Source organism: Panicum virgatum, chromosome 8N (assembly GCF_016808335.1).
Source record: "Panicum virgatum strain AP13 chromosome 8N, P.virgatum_v5, whole genome shotgun sequence".
In the NCBI taxonomy this organism is placed as follows: domain Eukaryota; kingdom Viridiplantae; phylum Streptophyta; class Magnoliopsida; order Poales; family Poaceae; genus Panicum; species Panicum virgatum.
Genome location: NC_053152.1, coordinates 4,919,596 through 4,936,950, shown reverse-complemented (window position 1 = coordinate 4,936,950; position 17,355 = coordinate 4,919,596). Strand labels below are relative to the sequence as shown.

The 17,355-nt window shown below is 48.8% G+C and overlaps 1 protein-coding gene across 1 annotated transcript; it reads right to left on the bottom strand.

Moving 5' to 3' along the window:
- Positions 1-5,359: 5,359 nt before the first annotated feature.
- On the bottom strand, positions 5,360-7,245 carry LOC120686094 (anthocyanidin-3-O-glucoside rhamnosyltransferase-like). Its single transcript, XM_039968251.1, has one exon. The coding sequence runs from the start codon at positions 7,093-7,095 to the stop codon at positions 5,683-5,685; it is 1,413 nt and encodes a 470-aa protein (XP_039824185.1). The 5' UTR covers positions 7,096-7,245; the 3' UTR covers positions 5,360-5,682.
- Positions 7,246-17,355: the final 10,110 nt, after the last annotated feature.

Here is a 17,355-nt window from a genome sequence, read left to right as displayed (position 1 = left end):
TGGGCACCCTAATCAGGGGACTAAAATCGCCCTAAAAACTCAAACACGTGTTAGGCAACCGGGCCCACAAAGGCCAACAACCTCCTTCCAATCCGGAAGAAAGGAAAGGACTCAAAAAAGCACAATACGCGGCCCACGTACTCAGTGTGGCCCATCCGCACCCCCCTCGAACCCGCGGGGCGATCTCCGCCTCGCTCGAGGGCTCCCCGCCGAGACCTTTGACCGCGCCCCGCGTCTCCGCCTCGCTCGAGGGTAGCGAGCCTACCCTCGGGGGAGCGGATCGTCTCTGCCTCGCTCGAGGGTAGCGAGCCTACCCTCGGGGGAGCGAATCATCTCCGCCTCGCTCGAGGCCACCCCTCGACGGAAAAGGACAAACAACCCTTCCGCTCACCCGCCCGCCGCACGGAAGCATTAAATTCCAACCACTCTTCCATAGCACCTGGGTCAGATGGCGTCAGGCTTCCACTCCGCACAGTGGCTATGACCGGAGTCCCGTCCGCCAACTCCGGTCACTGCTCTGCCATTCCGGACGTTGTAGCGACACTGTGGGAACCTATGACGCAGTGCAAGACGTGCTCGACACTGCTCCAGCTACTGTACTGCCAACTCCCCGTACCTAATTCAGACTTTCCCCTCCTTGGAGCCCTCGAACGGCATGGGCACGACCCTCGGAGTCGGCTCTTGCTTTGACCAGGACAAGACCCTGGCCTGCAGGACCCTCGAAACGTCGCCACGCCACGCCTGGAGGACGGTACCCCCTACAGCAACGACCACAACGCTCGCTGGAGCTGCCAGGACGCCGGCGCGATCTCCGCCAGGCCAAGGACGATACCCAGGACGATTGCCACGCTAGGCGCCATACCCCACAGTGTACTTTCCATAGTGCTCGACCACTACACCCCCGCGATTCGGGGGGAAGACGAAGACTTCCGCGATCTCCCTGTGCATGTGCACCGTCCCTCCTTGTGTCTGTAAAAGGAGGAGGCGGGCTTTATTTCTGGGGGTCGTTCCATCCGGTAGAACACGACACTCAGCGCAACTCACGGAGCACATATGCTCTTCTGAGCCCCGATATTGGCACTCGCCTCAATCAATTCCTCTTCTAGCAGAGACTTGGGAGCTTCCCTCCCTCTCTCGCCTCGCTTGTACCCCCTACTACAGGCACGTCCGGTGCAAGACAGTATAGTGCTCTTGCACACCCCTTTGCTGGACATACGGCCCCACGGCCGAAACCAGGATAAACCCGTGCGTGACTGTGTTGCCTCTTGCATCAACATCTGGGACGAAGAACACGCAGCATCATCACTAGTTGGGTCCGAACCGCCGGGTCAGGACGCCGACAAATGGTAAACACAGAAAAATGAGAATCTATAAGTTACAAGATGGGAACCATATAGTAAGTGGCGATGATGAATTAAAGAAATATATCACCACATATTATAAAGGTCTCTTCGGTCCATCAGATATTAATAATTTTAATCTGGATGAGACTCGAACAGATGACATTCCCCAAGTAACGGATATAGAAAATGAGATCCTAACTTTAGAATTTATTGAAGCGGAGGTACGAGAGGCTATTTTCAAATGAAACATAATAAAGCCCCAGGGCCTGATGGTTTCCCGGCTGAATTCTATCAGGCTTTTTGGGGAACTATTAAGGATGACCTTATGGCAATGTTCTCAATGTTTCATAAACAGGAGCTACCTCTTTATAGCCTCAACTTTGGAACAATCATTTTATTACCAAAGTGTAAAGATGCCATTAGAATCCAACAGTACAGACCCATATGTTTGCTTAATGTAAGCTTCAAGATTTTCACCAAAGTGGCCACTAATAGGATCTCGCTGGTAGCACATAAAGTTATTAGTCCTACACAGACTACATTCCTCCCGGGTAGGAATATCATGGAAGGGGTCGTCGTTTTACATGAGACCATTCATGAACTACATAGGAAAAAGAAGAGTGCAATCATATTTAAAATAGATTTTGAGAAAGCATATGACAAAGTAAAGTGGAGTTTTGTCTAACAAACATTGTGAATGAAAGGTTTCTCACAAAAATGGTGTGAATGGATTGAAGCTTTCATTCAAAAGGGTCTTGTGGGCATAAAAATTAATGATCAGATAGGACAAAATTTTCAAACTTTGAAAGGTCTGAGACAAGGAGAACCGCTTTCACCTATTTTATTTAATATTGTTGAAGATATGTTAGCAATATTAATAAATTGAGCCAAGGAAGAGGGTCTGGTTACTAGGATTGTTCCTCATCTTGTAGATGGTGGCTTGTCTATTTTGCAATATGCTGACAACACCATTCTATTTATGGATCATGATATTGAAAAAGCTACTAATATGAAAATGGTATTAAGTGCTTTTGAGCAATTATCTGGGCTTAAAATTAACTTTCACAAGAGCGAAATTTTTTGTTTTGGACAGCTAAGGAGATGGAACACCATTACTCGCAATTGTTTGGTTGTCAATCTGGGATATATCCTTTTTAGATACCTTGGCATACCAATGCATTTTAGGAAGCTCAGGAATGCAGATTGGCGGATCGTGGAAGAAAAGTTTGAGAAAAAACTTAGTAGTTGGAAAGGAAAACACATGTCGGTCAGTGGACGTTTGGTTCTGATAAATTCAGTCTTAACTAGCCTAGCGGTGTTTATGTTATCCTTTTTCCAAGTACCAAAACAGGTACTTGAAAGACTGGACTATTACCGGTCAAGATTCTTTTGGCAGTCGGAAGAACATAAAAAGAAATATAGATTAGCCAAATGGAATATCTTATGTCAACCTAAAGAAGTCGGGGGGTAGGCATTAAGAACCTCGATATTCAAAATAGATGCTTGTTGAGTAAATGGTTGTTTAAGCTCATTAATGAGGAGGGTATTTGGCAGAGCTTATTAAGAAAGAAGTACTTAAAGAACGAAACTATCGCTCAAGTTCAAAAGAAACCAGGGGACTCTCATTTTTGGGCTGGTCTCATGAAAGTAAAAGATTCCTTCCTGAATTTTGGGTCATTTCAGTTAAATGATGGCAACCAAATACGTTTCTGGGAAGATAAATGGATAGGCATTCATACACTTAGACAGCAGTACCCTTCTCTTTTTAATATTGTGCGGAAAAAACATGCAACGGTAGCATCAGTCTTTGATCGAGTACCTCTTGATGTGTCCTTTAGATGAACGTTGACAAGTCACAATCTGTATTTTTGGCATGATTTGGTTGCTCGCATTAGTCATGTGCAGTTAAATAATAATGCTGATGCCTTCCGGTGGAATTTGACTCAAGCTGGTACGTTCACCGTTAGCTCAATGTATAATGCACTTATTAGCAATGGTAATGTACAGTTTGACAAACATCTGTGGAAACTAAAGATGCTCCTGAAGATTAAAATTTTTATGTGGTACCTAAAAAGAGGTGTTATCCTTACTAAAGATAATTTAAGAAGAAAGAACTGGAATGGTAACAAACTGTGCTGCTTTTGCTCTAGTGATGAAACTATTCAACACCTCTTTTTCGACTGTCATATGGCCAACTTCCTTTGGCGAGTTGTACACTATGACTTTGATTTAAGTCCACCTCAAAGTATTACTCATTTATTTGGTAATTGGCTCAGAGGTGTGGGAACCAAATTAAAAAGAAAACTACTAACAGGAGCATCTGCTTTATGTTGGGCTATCTGGCTAAGTAGGAATGACATAGTGTTTAACAGATCACCATTTAAAACCTATATGCAGGTACTTTATCGGGGCACACACTGGCTCACGCTATGGGCTCAGCTACAAAGGTGTGATGAAGACAAAGAGGAGCTACAGGAGGCATGTCAAACGATGGAGGTCCTGGTCATGCAGATCTTTGCCAACCATGGATGGAAGTTTAGTAAAAGAATTTGCTCTTAATAAGTGTTTTCAGCAAACTGTTAGCTGGCTGCAAACTTCGTGCTTAGTCTTGTGTGAGTGATCGCAGTCCTTTGGGCTGCAAACTTTGTTTTGGCTGTAGCCTCTCTGGGGTCAAAGCCTGGTACTATTTCCATTGTCTAAAAAAAACATAAACACAGCTAAAATAAAAAGGGTAGCATTACATAAAAGGATACAACACATAAGTGAGACTACTCTATATCTTTTTCCTCTCTTCATACATCCTCTTCAACCAAGCCACCTTTCCTTCATTAGTTTTGATGGAACAAAACACTGCATGATTTTCACGCTTAACAAAGAGTTGGGTGGCTATAAAATGCTCATCACTCCCTTCCCTAGCCCCTGCATTGACAACTTGATCCATGAGCTCTATGATGTTATCTTTAACCTTTTGTTCATTTTTTCTCTTACTAGTTGACAACACATCGATAAGTTGTGACAATTGCTTAACCATAGAATTCCTACCCTTCTTCTTAGGGCTAAAATGATTATCAACAACAATAGCTTTACGTTTTCCTTCCTTTTTTTTGCATCCTATTCAATATGTCCATTGTCTATCATCACCAACATCAATGGGAGATGTTGTTTTTTGAACTCCATGACCGAAGATAAACCTGTGACATTGAGGTGTTGAAACATAACATCAAGCTCATCTATGTTGTCCATAGGTGCTTCACGAAAGGTTGCATATTTCTTGTTTTCCTGAAAAATAAGTCATGTGTATTAGCTATCACAACTTGATTTTGAAAGGTTAAACAAATAAATAACTTTCAGTTTTGCTTACCTCTATCTTTTCCTCCCACAATTCATCACTTGCTATAATTGTTCCCTTTACAACATCGAAACCAAGACCGGTTGCAGCCCTCTTCAATTCCAACCACAAGTTGTATTGTGGCTTCAAAGCACCACATTTGTTCTTCAATTTTCCATGTGGGTAGTGTCGCTTGGTGATAGCATTAGGGTTTAGGGTCGTCGGCCGCAGTTGCTGCACGGGCGTAGCTCCTCCAGTCTAACGGGCGAGCAGGGGGGGTGCGCTCGGACCAGACAGGGATCAGGAGCCGTAGTAGGGGGCGGATCTGGAATGGCGCGGAGCAGGGCGGGGCGCCGCTCAGCGCAGCAACGGAGGGGAGCAGGAGAAGGGGATGGCTGCGCTCGGCAGGGGGCCACGGTGCAGGACACATGAGAGAGGTGGGGAACATGAGTTTTTGTTATATATACCAGTGGGAAAAGCAGGTAATTTTATTGAAGTTTCGTGGAGAGGTTCGTAACCCTCAACAGCATAAGCTCGGGAAGCTCGTCTCACCGAGCTTCTCAACGCTAGGCAAAAATGAGCTTTTGGGTTTGCTCTGGTGGGAAAAGCTGGTTTGTTTGAGGGAGCTTTTAACTTTTCAAGCTAGTTGGAGTAGCAGAAGCTACATGAAGCTAAAACAAACAGAGCCTTGGTGAACATAGTTTTTTTTTTTGAAATAAGGGAACAAAGTTCCAGCCTCTGCCATCCGACACAGCTGAGCATCAAACACAAACAAAGCCATAGGCTCAAGATCAATAATAAAAATAACAGAGTTTTAACCCATCATGGGCGGGCGACCCAAGATTAGAAAAGAACTAAAAGCTACGCTTCAATTCGATTCGGGAAGCACAACCCGAATTTTGCAAAGACTGCCATTATCATTTTTCCAAGTCCCTGAAGTCACGCCTGAACACAACGGACGCTCCTCCTAACGAGTGAACATACTTAGAACTTGGAAGCGAAAATATCAGCTCAGGTCTCCCTTACGAGTTCCTTGAGCTGCCGGACGAACTCGTCTGTGAACCTCATCTGCACGGCATCGTCCGTCAAGAACTCCCTCCACTTGCGCAGGTCACCATCCCCTCCATCCGCCATCGCTCCAGCGACCGCGTCGGCCACGTCCCCGCGCCCGAACCACCCGTCCTCGTCACGGCGCGCCACCTCCACGCCGACGCGCAGGTCACGCGCGAACAGCGCGGCGTTGAGGTACTGGTCGCCCTTCATCGGCAGCAGCACCAGGCGGCAGCCGGCGACGAGCCCCTCCACCATGGAGCTGAACCCGCCGTGGTTCAAGAAGCACCCGACGCTCCGGTGGCGCAGGATGTGCTGCTGCTGCACCCACCCCACGTGCACGCGGCCTCGCCCTTTGACGCGCTCCATGAATCCCAGCGGGACGCGCGCCTGGAGCTCCGCCTCCGTGTCCGCGCCCCTGGGGAAGTTGAACACGGCGAGGAACGGCCGGCCGGTGGCCTCGAGGCCGAGGAGAAGCTCCGTCGCCGCGGCTACCGGCAGGAACGTCTCGCTGCCGAACGAGGCGAGGACGACGGCCTTGTCGGGAAACGCGGAGAGCCAGTTCTCCCACTGATCCTCGAGCTCACCTTGCGGTGGCTCCGGCACGACGGGCCCGGCGAGGAACACAGGCTTGCCGAACTGGCCGGAGAGGTAGTCAATGTAGCTGCCCTCCATCTCCGCGCATGTCTTCATCACGATGCCATCGCACGCCTCGATGCTGGCCAGTACACGGTCGTAGACGCACGGCTTGCCGTCGAAGCTGGTGAATAAGTAGGTGAGGTCGGCGGCCTGGTACGCCGGGATGGTCGCCAGCGAAGAGCCTTCCGGGAAGCCGGCCGGGGCCGACCGCAGATCGTGCGCGGACGGGTGCGGCCCGTGGAGGCGGCGCGCGGGGACGCAGCTAAAAGCGCCCGCAGTGGCGGAGAAGACGCTGAGGTGGAGCGCCTTGAGGCCGAGCGGCGCGGCGATGTCGTGGACCCACGGCGTGGCGAAGTCCATGAGCACGGCGACCGGGCGGAGCTCGGCGAGCAGCGCCGCGACCTGCGGCCGGGTGCCGTCCAGGGCGACCTTGAGAAGCTCGGCGCCGTCGGCGGAGAGCTCCGCCGTGCTGGAGGCCCCCGCGGGCAGCCCCGGGACGTGGGGCAGGTGGAGCGGCACAACCACCACCGCGCCCGCGGCCGACGGCGCCAGCATGGCCTCGACGCGTGGCACGTTCCCGGCGGCCGTCAGGAACGTCACGCGGACGCCACCGCCGTCGGCGGAGACCAGTTTGCGTGCCAGCTGCGCGAACGGGGTGATGTGCCCGAAGGCGAGCCACGGGAGCATCACGATGTGAGCAGCGCCGGCGGAGGCACCATTTGCGCCGCCCGACATGGCTGCGAATAAAAGAGGAGCCGAGATGGTGGAGCGCCGGTCCTGGTCTGGGTCACTGGTGTTACTTGGCACAGAAAAGCGGGGCGTGGCCTTTACATCGGGAGCAGCAACCGATATCCGCCGGCCGGAAGAGTTGCTAGAGCTTCTCCATCTCCAAGAGTACTTAAAAAATAAGGTTCTAAATATTTACTAGTTTTTACTTTTTAGATATGATTAAAAATAATTAGAAGGAAAAAACTCATCTTCTTCCGACAGTGCCTAAAAATTAGTCCCTAAAAAATCTAATTGATGTGAAATTACCCATGTATGGGCCAACTCTTGATCTATTTGGCCTGACCCGCTCAGCTCTTCTTGACCGAAAGCAGGTTCGTCGTTCTTATCCTTTCACGTGAGTCCAGAAGGACCATCCATTTTCCTTGTTTCTTAAAACATCTTCGAGAGTCTTTCTAAATTTTATTTTCTAAATCATCATTTGGAGAGCCATCTACATAAAAATCGTTTTCCATACATTTTCAGTCTCCAACAACTTTTCTATATCTTATTTAAACTCTAGAGAGCCATTTTCGCTATCTATCTTTGGCGAGCAGAAATCCAGAATATATGATGGCTATATTTAGATGTCCATTTAGGAAAACTCTTGGAGGGTAGTTTTCTATTAAAATCTCTATTCCTAACAATTGGGATGGATATAGAGATTCTCTTGGAGTTACTCTCTCGGCAATGGTGGCGAGCATCACGCAGCTTGTCGGAGGAGGCAAGATCACAACAACAAGGCCGCCCGAGTGGCTGGAGGAGATGAGGTTGCGGCACCGGCACAGCTTCTCTCGCCGGAGGAGTTCAAGGCACCGCCAAAGTTTGTGGGAGGCAAGTCAAGAGTGCGTGGCCATGGCACCGCTTAGCTTGCCTCAGGAGTCGAGGTTGCATTCATCCGGACCAGAGGAGCGGTTGTGGCCTATAGCTCATTGGAGGAGTCGAGGTTGCACTGGGGGGGGGCGGCAGTGGCGGATGCAGGATGAGAGACAAGGGGGGCTGAAACAATGGAGATGTTGATTTGTGTGAAAATTTAATGGTGATTTGAGGCTTTTGCTATAGTGATTTACGTGTAATTAGGGGCTCTTAGGGGGGGCTGGAGCCCCCAGCACCCCGTTGGATCCGCCGCTGGGGGGGGTAACGGTTGCGGTGCAGGCCAGCTCGGAAGAGTTCGAGGTCACAACGCAAGCATGCTCGCCGGAGCAGAGGAGGTCGCGGTGACACTATTGGCAAGTGGCGGATCTAGGATGGGAATTTAGGGAGTAGCCTCAATTTCCTCTTCTTTCTCCATCGTCTCTTTTTCTTCTTCCTCCTCCTTTTCTTATTCCTCTTCTTCATTCATGGCTGATAACTGTTAGGGGACTTTGGGGGCTCCATAGGCTGTATGGGGGTAGGGGGGCTGGAGCTCCCCCTGCACCCCCTGGATCCGCCAATCATACGGGAGGAAGAAAGTTTTGATGGGCACCAACTGATTTTCAAGGATTGAGAGCAGCCTTTGATGCAACACTACTGCACTAGTTTACTATGCAGATTTGTTGCGGTTATCCTTCAGTTTTGAAAGTGGATCAATGTGTACTTATTGCTTACTAGTGGTTTTCGCAGACGAATTGAGTGGGCCTGTCCATTTCTGATTGTGGTTGCAATGAACTGTGATGCGGCGGGCAAGTTAGTAGGTATATGGAATTCATAGAAGTCCTGACGAGCCAGTGCATTGTCAGTTGTTCCTTGCTTTGGGTGCAGTGGCATTAATTTTTCTATATTTGTGAATTACAATTTGTGTATTGGTACATTGATAGATGACATGGGAGCATCGCATGCTTGAACCTATTTCTGCTGCCCTGCTATTATTAGTATGTCAAGTGATGGCAGTTAGCCAGATACGAAACAAAATAGTTCAATATAATTTTGATGGCAGTATAAACTAATTTTTATTAGAAAAATCGGAAATCAAACACGAGATTCATCCCCCACATAGGGAAAATAGAACAGCACACAATTAACAAATCCATGGAAGTTGACAGTTGTTGTTTTATACCCATGCAGGAATGCAGGGTTGAAAAACATGATAGTCCTAATCAACAAATAGTACTTGAACAATGCTCCACATTTCATGATGATGTTTGCGTTGCCTGCTCGTCTTGCTTCAATGAACTATGAGTTCCTGATGTAATACTCTATACTTGTTTCTGTGCTTCAACAAACTTCCTTATACATTATGATCTATTAGGTGGGAATCTCAAGGATTCTTTAAGCCTAATTTTGACCGTGGAGGAGATCCATTTGTCATCCCGATGCCATCCCCAAATGTTACCGGATCACTTCATATGGGCCATGCTATGTTCGTCACCCTTGAGGTTCGATGATTAAATTCCAATTCTATTGTACTTATTCTGTTGACTAACTACAAGCTGATTTGGTTTAACGATTGATCTTAAAACTAGCCAGCAATCACCTCATCAACAGACTGTTCATTCATTACATTCTCATGATTTTATCTTACATTTACTGTGTTCTTTTATCATACTTAGTTTCTGAATTCTTGTCACGCCTTTGGAAAATACTCCCTCCATTTCTAATTATATGGCATATAGTTCTCTGCACCTTCTTTCAAGATATAAAGCTTGCATATGAATTTATTGATGTTTTACCTTCGTTTCCCTCATTATTATCTCCTCTCTCACCTGCATGCGCTCCCTAACTATTCACTCTCATGTTTACGAAGTGATTAAATAGGATTAGCTTGGTCATTTCCTTCTTTCTTTCTCTTGATTTCATAATTCATACCCTCCTCAGTTATTGTTCCCGCAGCTAACTAGCCATGCAAATTTTGAATGAAGGGAGTAATTAAGATGAGCATATTATCGATATGCTCCTTTGACTGAACCTTTTTCTTGAAGAGAATGCTATCTTTCAATTGCTCTGGCAACTGGTTTCTCTCAATGAACACATGAATGAGTGACAGATGCTACATAGTAAAGTGAATACTAGTCACTAGCGATTTATGAAGTCTGTCTAAAGCTAACCTCTACAAGTGCTGTGAACTTTTATGTAACATACTGTAACAGTCAATTCGTTGAAGTTCATTGATGTACTTTAGAATCCTAGATAATCTGTGTCTAAAAACATTCTTGTAGCATCATGTACTATGCAAGCTGATAAGCCTCATTTTTATTTCCTTCCATTTCTTTTGTTTCGCCTTTTCTCACTAAAAGAGTCCCCATTTCTTTAAGTGACTCAGGATATAATGGTTAGGTATTTCCGAATGAAAGGGAGACCTGCACTCTGGATACCTGGCACTGACCATGCAGGGATTGCAACTCAGGTCTGTACATCTCGTAGCATGTTTGATTGAATTCTATTTGTGTTCAAAAAAATATTTGTGGAGTATTGTGGGTAGTAAAGAAACGCATAGTAAAGAAACACGCCCTTGCAGCGAGGGCAGGCGTGACATGCAGAAGGCGTCGAACCAGTAGCTCAGAGTGGAAGAACGACAAATTGCAGGGTCTGAAATATGCGTCGACGAGTTTGCGTTTAAAAGACAGGCAACAGGCTGAACTGACGCAGCCGGAGTTTGCAGGTTCGGAAAACAAATTGGGCCCGCTGAATGGGGAACAGGGAGATAAACATGACATTGTTGGGGTGAAGGCTCGACCAATCATTGTGTCAGTTGGCTCCTTCCGTGCTTCAGATGGCCACCGGCAAGATTTCATCCACCTGAGCTGCTCCAGCCTCCACCTGAAGTTCCTGGACATCATGTGGGACCGAAGCCGGCGACCAGAGGGGGGTGAATGGGAGCCGATCAAAATTTCTTCCGAAATTCAAGCCGTCGGCTTATATCTCGAAAATCACCCAAGCCCGCAAGCGTTCTGGCCAAAGTTTGGAATAGCTATGGAAAAGCTAAACCAACACAAAAGGCCTTGAACGAGCGAGCGAAACCACGAAGCAAATCGGAAGCGAAACCGAAAGATTGCAGAACTGATCTGCCTGGACCGGTCTGACCGGTGCGCTGGACCGGTCTGACCGGTCGTGCCTACCGGTCTGACCGGTAGCACTCAGAAACCCCCCGAGAAATTGGATTCAAACGGTGAATCCCGAGCAAACGATCACGAAAACCGATGAAACTTGGGGGATTGCTTCGCCCCTACCCCGTGAACATATCCCCAAGAGATCTCGGCCCAAATATCAACGAATCCTGAGAATTATGGGGGAGATCAAAAAGGATTGGGGTTTTCTCAAACACTCAAGAACTCGAATTCGAACACGCCAGTGATTCCAGAGAGTTTAGGTCAGAGTTGGGAGCACGGGAATCATAGCAAAGAACTCGAGGTCTCCTCTCAATCAAGTGTGCCAAAAACGAAATCGAAAATCCATTGCACAAGGCACAAAACCAGGGGATTGAATCAAATCAAAAGCCCAGAGGGCACGAGGAGGATAGGGCCTCCTTTCCCAATCAAATCCCTTACAAGGTTTCAACAATCCATGGACAAAATCAACTCAAACGAGAGGAACAGAGGGAGGGAGACGCAGGGGCGGCGGCCTGGAGAAACAGAGAGTCCACGAATAGATTACAAAAGCCGCAATTAACCTAACACAAGTGAAGGGGTATTTATACCCGCGGGACTAGTCAGACCGGTGCGCTGGACCGGTCAGACCGGTTGGTTAGACCGGTCAGACCGGTGCCAGGGACCGGTCAGACCGGTTGGCCTGCAGCACCCCCTGTACATGATCTCATCCGACGGCCGAGGTTCTTTCTTCGAAACGAAGTCTTTTCTGCGATGCTGCCGTCTTGATGAAGATCCAGTCCGCGGTTTTGGAGGGTCCGCGAAACCCGGGTAGATGGCCGGTTTTGAGAAAACCGCCAAAACCTCACGCGCGGGAAGATTCCCGTCTCCACGCCGTGGCCCTAGACGCCGTTCCCGCCTCGGCCTTCTGACGGCCCTAGACGCCGCCCGACGCCCGTCACCTCCTCGCCCGCAGCGAGGCCCTAGACGCCGTCGACGCCCGTCGCCTCCGTCAGTCCCGAGACCGACGCCCGTGCCTCCACGACTTGACGTCTTCAACCGCCGTCTGCCTCCTTGGTTTTGTGGCGCAAACAAAGAAACCCGCCTTCCGTCGCCGCTTGCGCCCTCGATCCAGGAGTGGACGCCACAGCTGCCGCCCGGTCCGAGCTCCGGTCCCGGCTGCCCTTCACCGCCGTCCACCGCATGGTCCATCGGCCACAGCACCTCCACGGCAGCTCCCCGTCAACACTCGACGCCCGTGTACCTGCAATCCAAAGACCAAGCGCACGATCACACTGCACGGTTGACAATTCACTCATCACAAGCAGGATAGAGTACTCAACATTCCTCAATCTCCCCCTTGATGAGTGCATTGTCAACACACCACCTGAAACTAGAGAAGTGATAAAAAGAGAAGCAAGAAAGCGAAGAACTCAAGCAAGTGACAAAAAGCTCAGAAAGGCAAGAACAGTCACTTACTCAAGCACAGATCGATCCCCTAAGACAAGGGCAACGGCTCGACGCAATCGATCAAAAGCCAAAACATGACTCCTCAAAGACAGAGGTAACGCTCGACGCTGTCATCCAAGAAGCAGAGGAAAAACAAGGAAACCAGGAGCCAAAACCAAAGCAGAAACTCTCCGAGCAAAATTTTTCCCTCTCACAAGTGCAACTCTCCCAAAATGATGCACTCTCGAAGCCCTGTGCACAACAAGTTTTTCAAAAATCAAACAAGTCTCCCCCTTGTTCGATCACTTCTCTCAAAATTCTCCCCCTTGTTGGCACATGCACACATCAAGCCTAAATAGACCTAAAGCTCCCCCTGAAGCTGAGACTCCCCCTGAACAGATGCCATACCAGGAATGCAATGCAGGAGGTGTAAGTGAAAGCATTCAGGGATACAATGATATGAGCAACATCTAGTCACAAGCACGTGTGCATCCATAAACAAGACCTGCATCTAGCTCAACAGGGTATATCAAATCAGTCTAGAGCTAGGCAAGTTCAGTTTAGGAGAAATAAAAGCATCACCCAAGATCTAGCACTAACAAATAGGGAATAGAAAGCAGTGCTAATCATACTCATACAGTTGAGCCAAACCAGCCAAAAGCATGTTGCAAACATTCATTTTTCAATCAAATTATATCAAGCAATTCTTAATGCCAGGGATTGAAAACTTGTCATGCTTTACTTAGCAACGAGGCCAAGCCTATGCCAAAGACAATCAGAAGCTTAAAGCACTCATTTCAGTCATGCACAGCCTTGCCCGGGTTCTCACAAGTGCAGTGTGAGCCGTCCCGAAAGCTCGATCAGTGCGACAAGCAATCCCACCTGGATCTTTTCAATCCATTACAAGAAAAAGTTCAAGCAATTTTATCAGATTTAGATCATTTCAAGTATGAATTGCTGAACGAAAAGCCACACTAGCATGAATAAGATAGCAAAGCATATCAACACGCCCTAACATGCTAGTAGCCAAGACAGGGTGATCATGTTTTCAGATTTTCAAATCAAAATAGCTTAACTCAGATGATGTCATATACACAATGGAGCAAGCTATACATGATCAAGTTTATCAACTCACACTAGCAGGCACTAGAAGATCATAGCAAAGTATACAAGAATGCTAGTGCAAGTGAGACAATGCAAAATGTAAACATGTACAATGCATATGCACAATGCAACTACCAAACCTAGAAAACAAAGAGAAGCAAATAAAATCTACAAAGCTAACCAAAGAAAAAGTCAGCAATCAAAAGGGGTAACAAACCCCAAGCTCCCCTCGCAAGCGAGCAAAGGTGTCGCGGTGCTTCCCGTGTCAAAGTCGCCTCCTCCTCAACCAAAGCTGGTGCCTCCTCAGGTGCAGCTGGTGTAGCCTGAGTCACCTCCTCGAACAGCCCCCGGGAAGTAGACGTAGTCGGGTCGGGGCCATCGTCATCGTCCGAGCTCGTAGCAGAGATAGCTGGGTCCACAGCACGCGTGGTAGCCTCAGCCTCGCCATCTGCAGCTTCTTCCTCCTCATCTTCAAAGATGGAGGTGCCGAGCTCATCATCTCCTGCAACTTCAAAGACAGAAGAATTGCACGGTGCAGTCTCGTCGAAAGTGACTTCACAAGTCTCTCTGACGATGTTAGTATCAATGATCAGCACACGGTACGCTCTAGAGTGAGAAGCATAACCGAGAAAAACACCGTCAGACGAGCGAGACTCAAACTTATCAAGATTTCCATCTTTCAGCACAAAGCACCGGCATCCGAAAACTCTGAGATGGTCAACACGGGGCTGGCGTCCAAACCGCAACTCATAAGAAGTCCTGTGCATGAAAGCACGCAAGAAAATGCGGTTGGACACGTAACAAGCGGTGTTAACCGCCTCAGCCCAGTATTTGCGAGGAGTCCTATGCTCATCGAGCATCGTCCTCGCCATCTCAACCAGCGTCCGATTCTTCTACTCTACAACTCCATTCTGCTGTGGAGTGTAGGGAGAAGAATACTGGTGTTCAAGACCTTGATCACTGCAAAAGACATCAAAACGAGCGTTTTTGAATTCTGTGCCATTGTCAGAGCGGATCGCTCGCATGGCCTGGGGTAGCTCGTTTTTCAACCTCAAGATCAAGTCTCGAACAAACTCGAAAGCCTCATCCTTGGTTCTCATGAAAAAGACCCAAGAATAGCGAGAAAAGTCGTCCACAATCACAAGAACTACCACTTCCCACCAATAGACATCACCCGAGAAGAACCGACAGTGTCCATGTGTAGCAACTCTCCAGGGTGAGAGGTCATCACCTGATTAACAGGTGGATGTGAAGTGGCAATCATCTTCCCGTGGCGACAAGGATGGCAAACAAGGTTCTTCTCAAACTTCAATTTGGGCAATCCTCGGATCAGGCCAAGTGAGCTCAGTCTCGACAACAAATCAAAACTCAAATGTCCTAGTCTCCTATGTCACTTCCATAAATCAGAAGAAGGACCAGCCATCAAGCAATGAGAAGGGCCAAAAGGAGTTCCAGAGAAGTCAACCAAGAAAACTCAATCGCGAGGTGTAATCCGGCAAACCAAATCTCCCCTGGAATCCAAAACACGCGAACAACCCTCCTTAAAGCGAACCTCAAACCCCTCATCAAGAAGTTGCGAGACAGAGAGCAAATTAAAACCAAGATTCGAAACCAAAGCAACCTCTCTCAGGGTAAAGCGATCAGAAACTCGAACAGCGCCAAGTCCACGTACCTTTCCTCTTCCATTATCCCCGAACACAATGTACTCCTTTGAGCGCATCGGGGTGAGGCTGGAGAACCATTTGTCATTCCCGGTCATGTGGCGCGAACAACCGGAGTCCATGATCCACCTGTTCTCCAAGCCTCTGACCTGCACATCAGTAGTGAGACAAAGGGTGAGCAAATGTCTCAACACTGGGGTTAGCAAAGTGAGAAGCAAACCAGTGTCGAGCCATTTGCTCTACAGAAGGGTTAGCAAAACCAAACAAAGCGTATCTCCCGTCCCGTCTACCGCGTGACTGACGAACACCACCGCGAGGAAAGCGTGGAGCCTCAAAACCTCCTCCAAAGCCTCGGTCCCGTGGTCCATAGCCGTACTGAAAACGACCAGGAGCACGGCCGGCAAAGCGACCACCCGCTGAAGCACGGTAACCACCACCGTCTCCCTGACCTCCACCTACACGGCGCGCCCTAGCATCTCGCCTATCACCACGCCGAGAAGGACCATGCACCCGAGCAGAGTACATGTCCGCGTTCCGTCTCTCCTGCTCTCTCCTCACAGCCCGCTTCCTCCTGAAGCAAAACTCCTCCAAGTGACCTTCCCTGTCACAGAACTCGCAGTGGTACCTCACCTCACGCTTGGGAGGTGGAGGCCTAGCCTGCGGATGGGGAGGAGTAGCCCTCTTCTTCTGGGCAACCTGGGCTGTGGCAGCAGGGAGCGTGTCGAGGGGGTTCCTCAGCACATTGGGCTTTGGAACCCAAACCTGCTTCTGCGGAGGTGCTTTCGGTGGTTCTTTAAGCACACCATCCGCGGGGTCAACACGCGAAGGCTGCGTGCTCGTGCTAGCAGTGTTTCCAGCAGCCTTGCCAATCTTACCATACAACCTGTCAAAGTCTGACTTCGTGTATGTGTAACCGACCCCAAACCCATCACCACGCTTGAACTGCTTGATCATCATGCCCAACTGCGGCTCACTAGCAGAAACCCAACTAAGAATCGCCCTAAGATAGGTATTCTCATTCTCCAGGTTGGCTTTCTCTACCGCAAGATTATCCAAATCAGAGATCAAACCAGGGCAAACAGAGCAGTCAATAGGTGGGCTAGACTCTATGACCTTAGTCTTTCCAAAAGACTTGATCAAAGCGTTCTTCTCCTCTAGCTCCAACCTAAGCGTGGGACAAAGCTTACAAGCGCCAAGCAAAACTGGCCTAGACTTCATCTCCTCTAGCTCGCATACAACAGTAGCAAACTTAGACTACAACGAAGCTAGATCAGACTTAAAGATAGGACACTCCTCGCATTCAAGCACATCGGTAACAATAGGAGCATCCTTAACCAGTTCTAGTTCATGCTTGGCCTTAGCGAGCTCATGAGACACGTCAGCAAGCGAAATCTTAGTAACATCTAAGTTCGCGACGTTCTCATCAGGCTTGGCACGGAGAGCAACAAGATCGTTCATGTGAGATATGCAGCCAGCATACTCATCCTCACTAGACTTCTCCCTAGCACAAGCCAGCTCAGCCCTAAGCTTTCTACGCTCTCTAGCTGCTTCCTTAAGCAGCCTCTTCTGGTTGTCGAGAGCGGCGTACAACTCCCTAACCTCTGTATCAAGCAGGTCGATCGTGGAGTTTACCTCTGAATCGCTCTCGGATCCAGGAGAAGAGCCGGAGTGTGTCGGTGTAGCATGTCCACCTGAAGACGCACGAGCACCATCGACTTCGCCCGCCATGGTGCAGAAGCTCTTGCGCCAACCGGCCGCCAAGCAAAGGCCGATGAAGCCGGTGGCTTCCTTGTCCCGCTTCTTCTTCTTCTTGTCGTCGTCGTCGGAGGTCGGTGAAGAAGAGCGGTCGGTGTCGGAGCTCTTGTCGAGGTCGCTGAGCTGCGCCAGGAAGGCCTTCTCCCGCTTCTTGGCCTTGTACTGGAAGCGCTTCTTGAGCGACTCTTTGTCGAAGCGTCCTCCCCGGTCACGACTGCGGTGCTTTTGGCGCCGACGCTCCTTGTTGGAGCCTCCCTCGT

Bases quoted from the DNA above. Each gene is read 5' to 3' on its own strand.
- LOC120686094 (XM_039968251.1), bottom strand. From the start codon at position 7,095: ATGTCGGGCGGCGCAAATGGTGCCTCCGCCGGCGCTGCTCACATCGTG.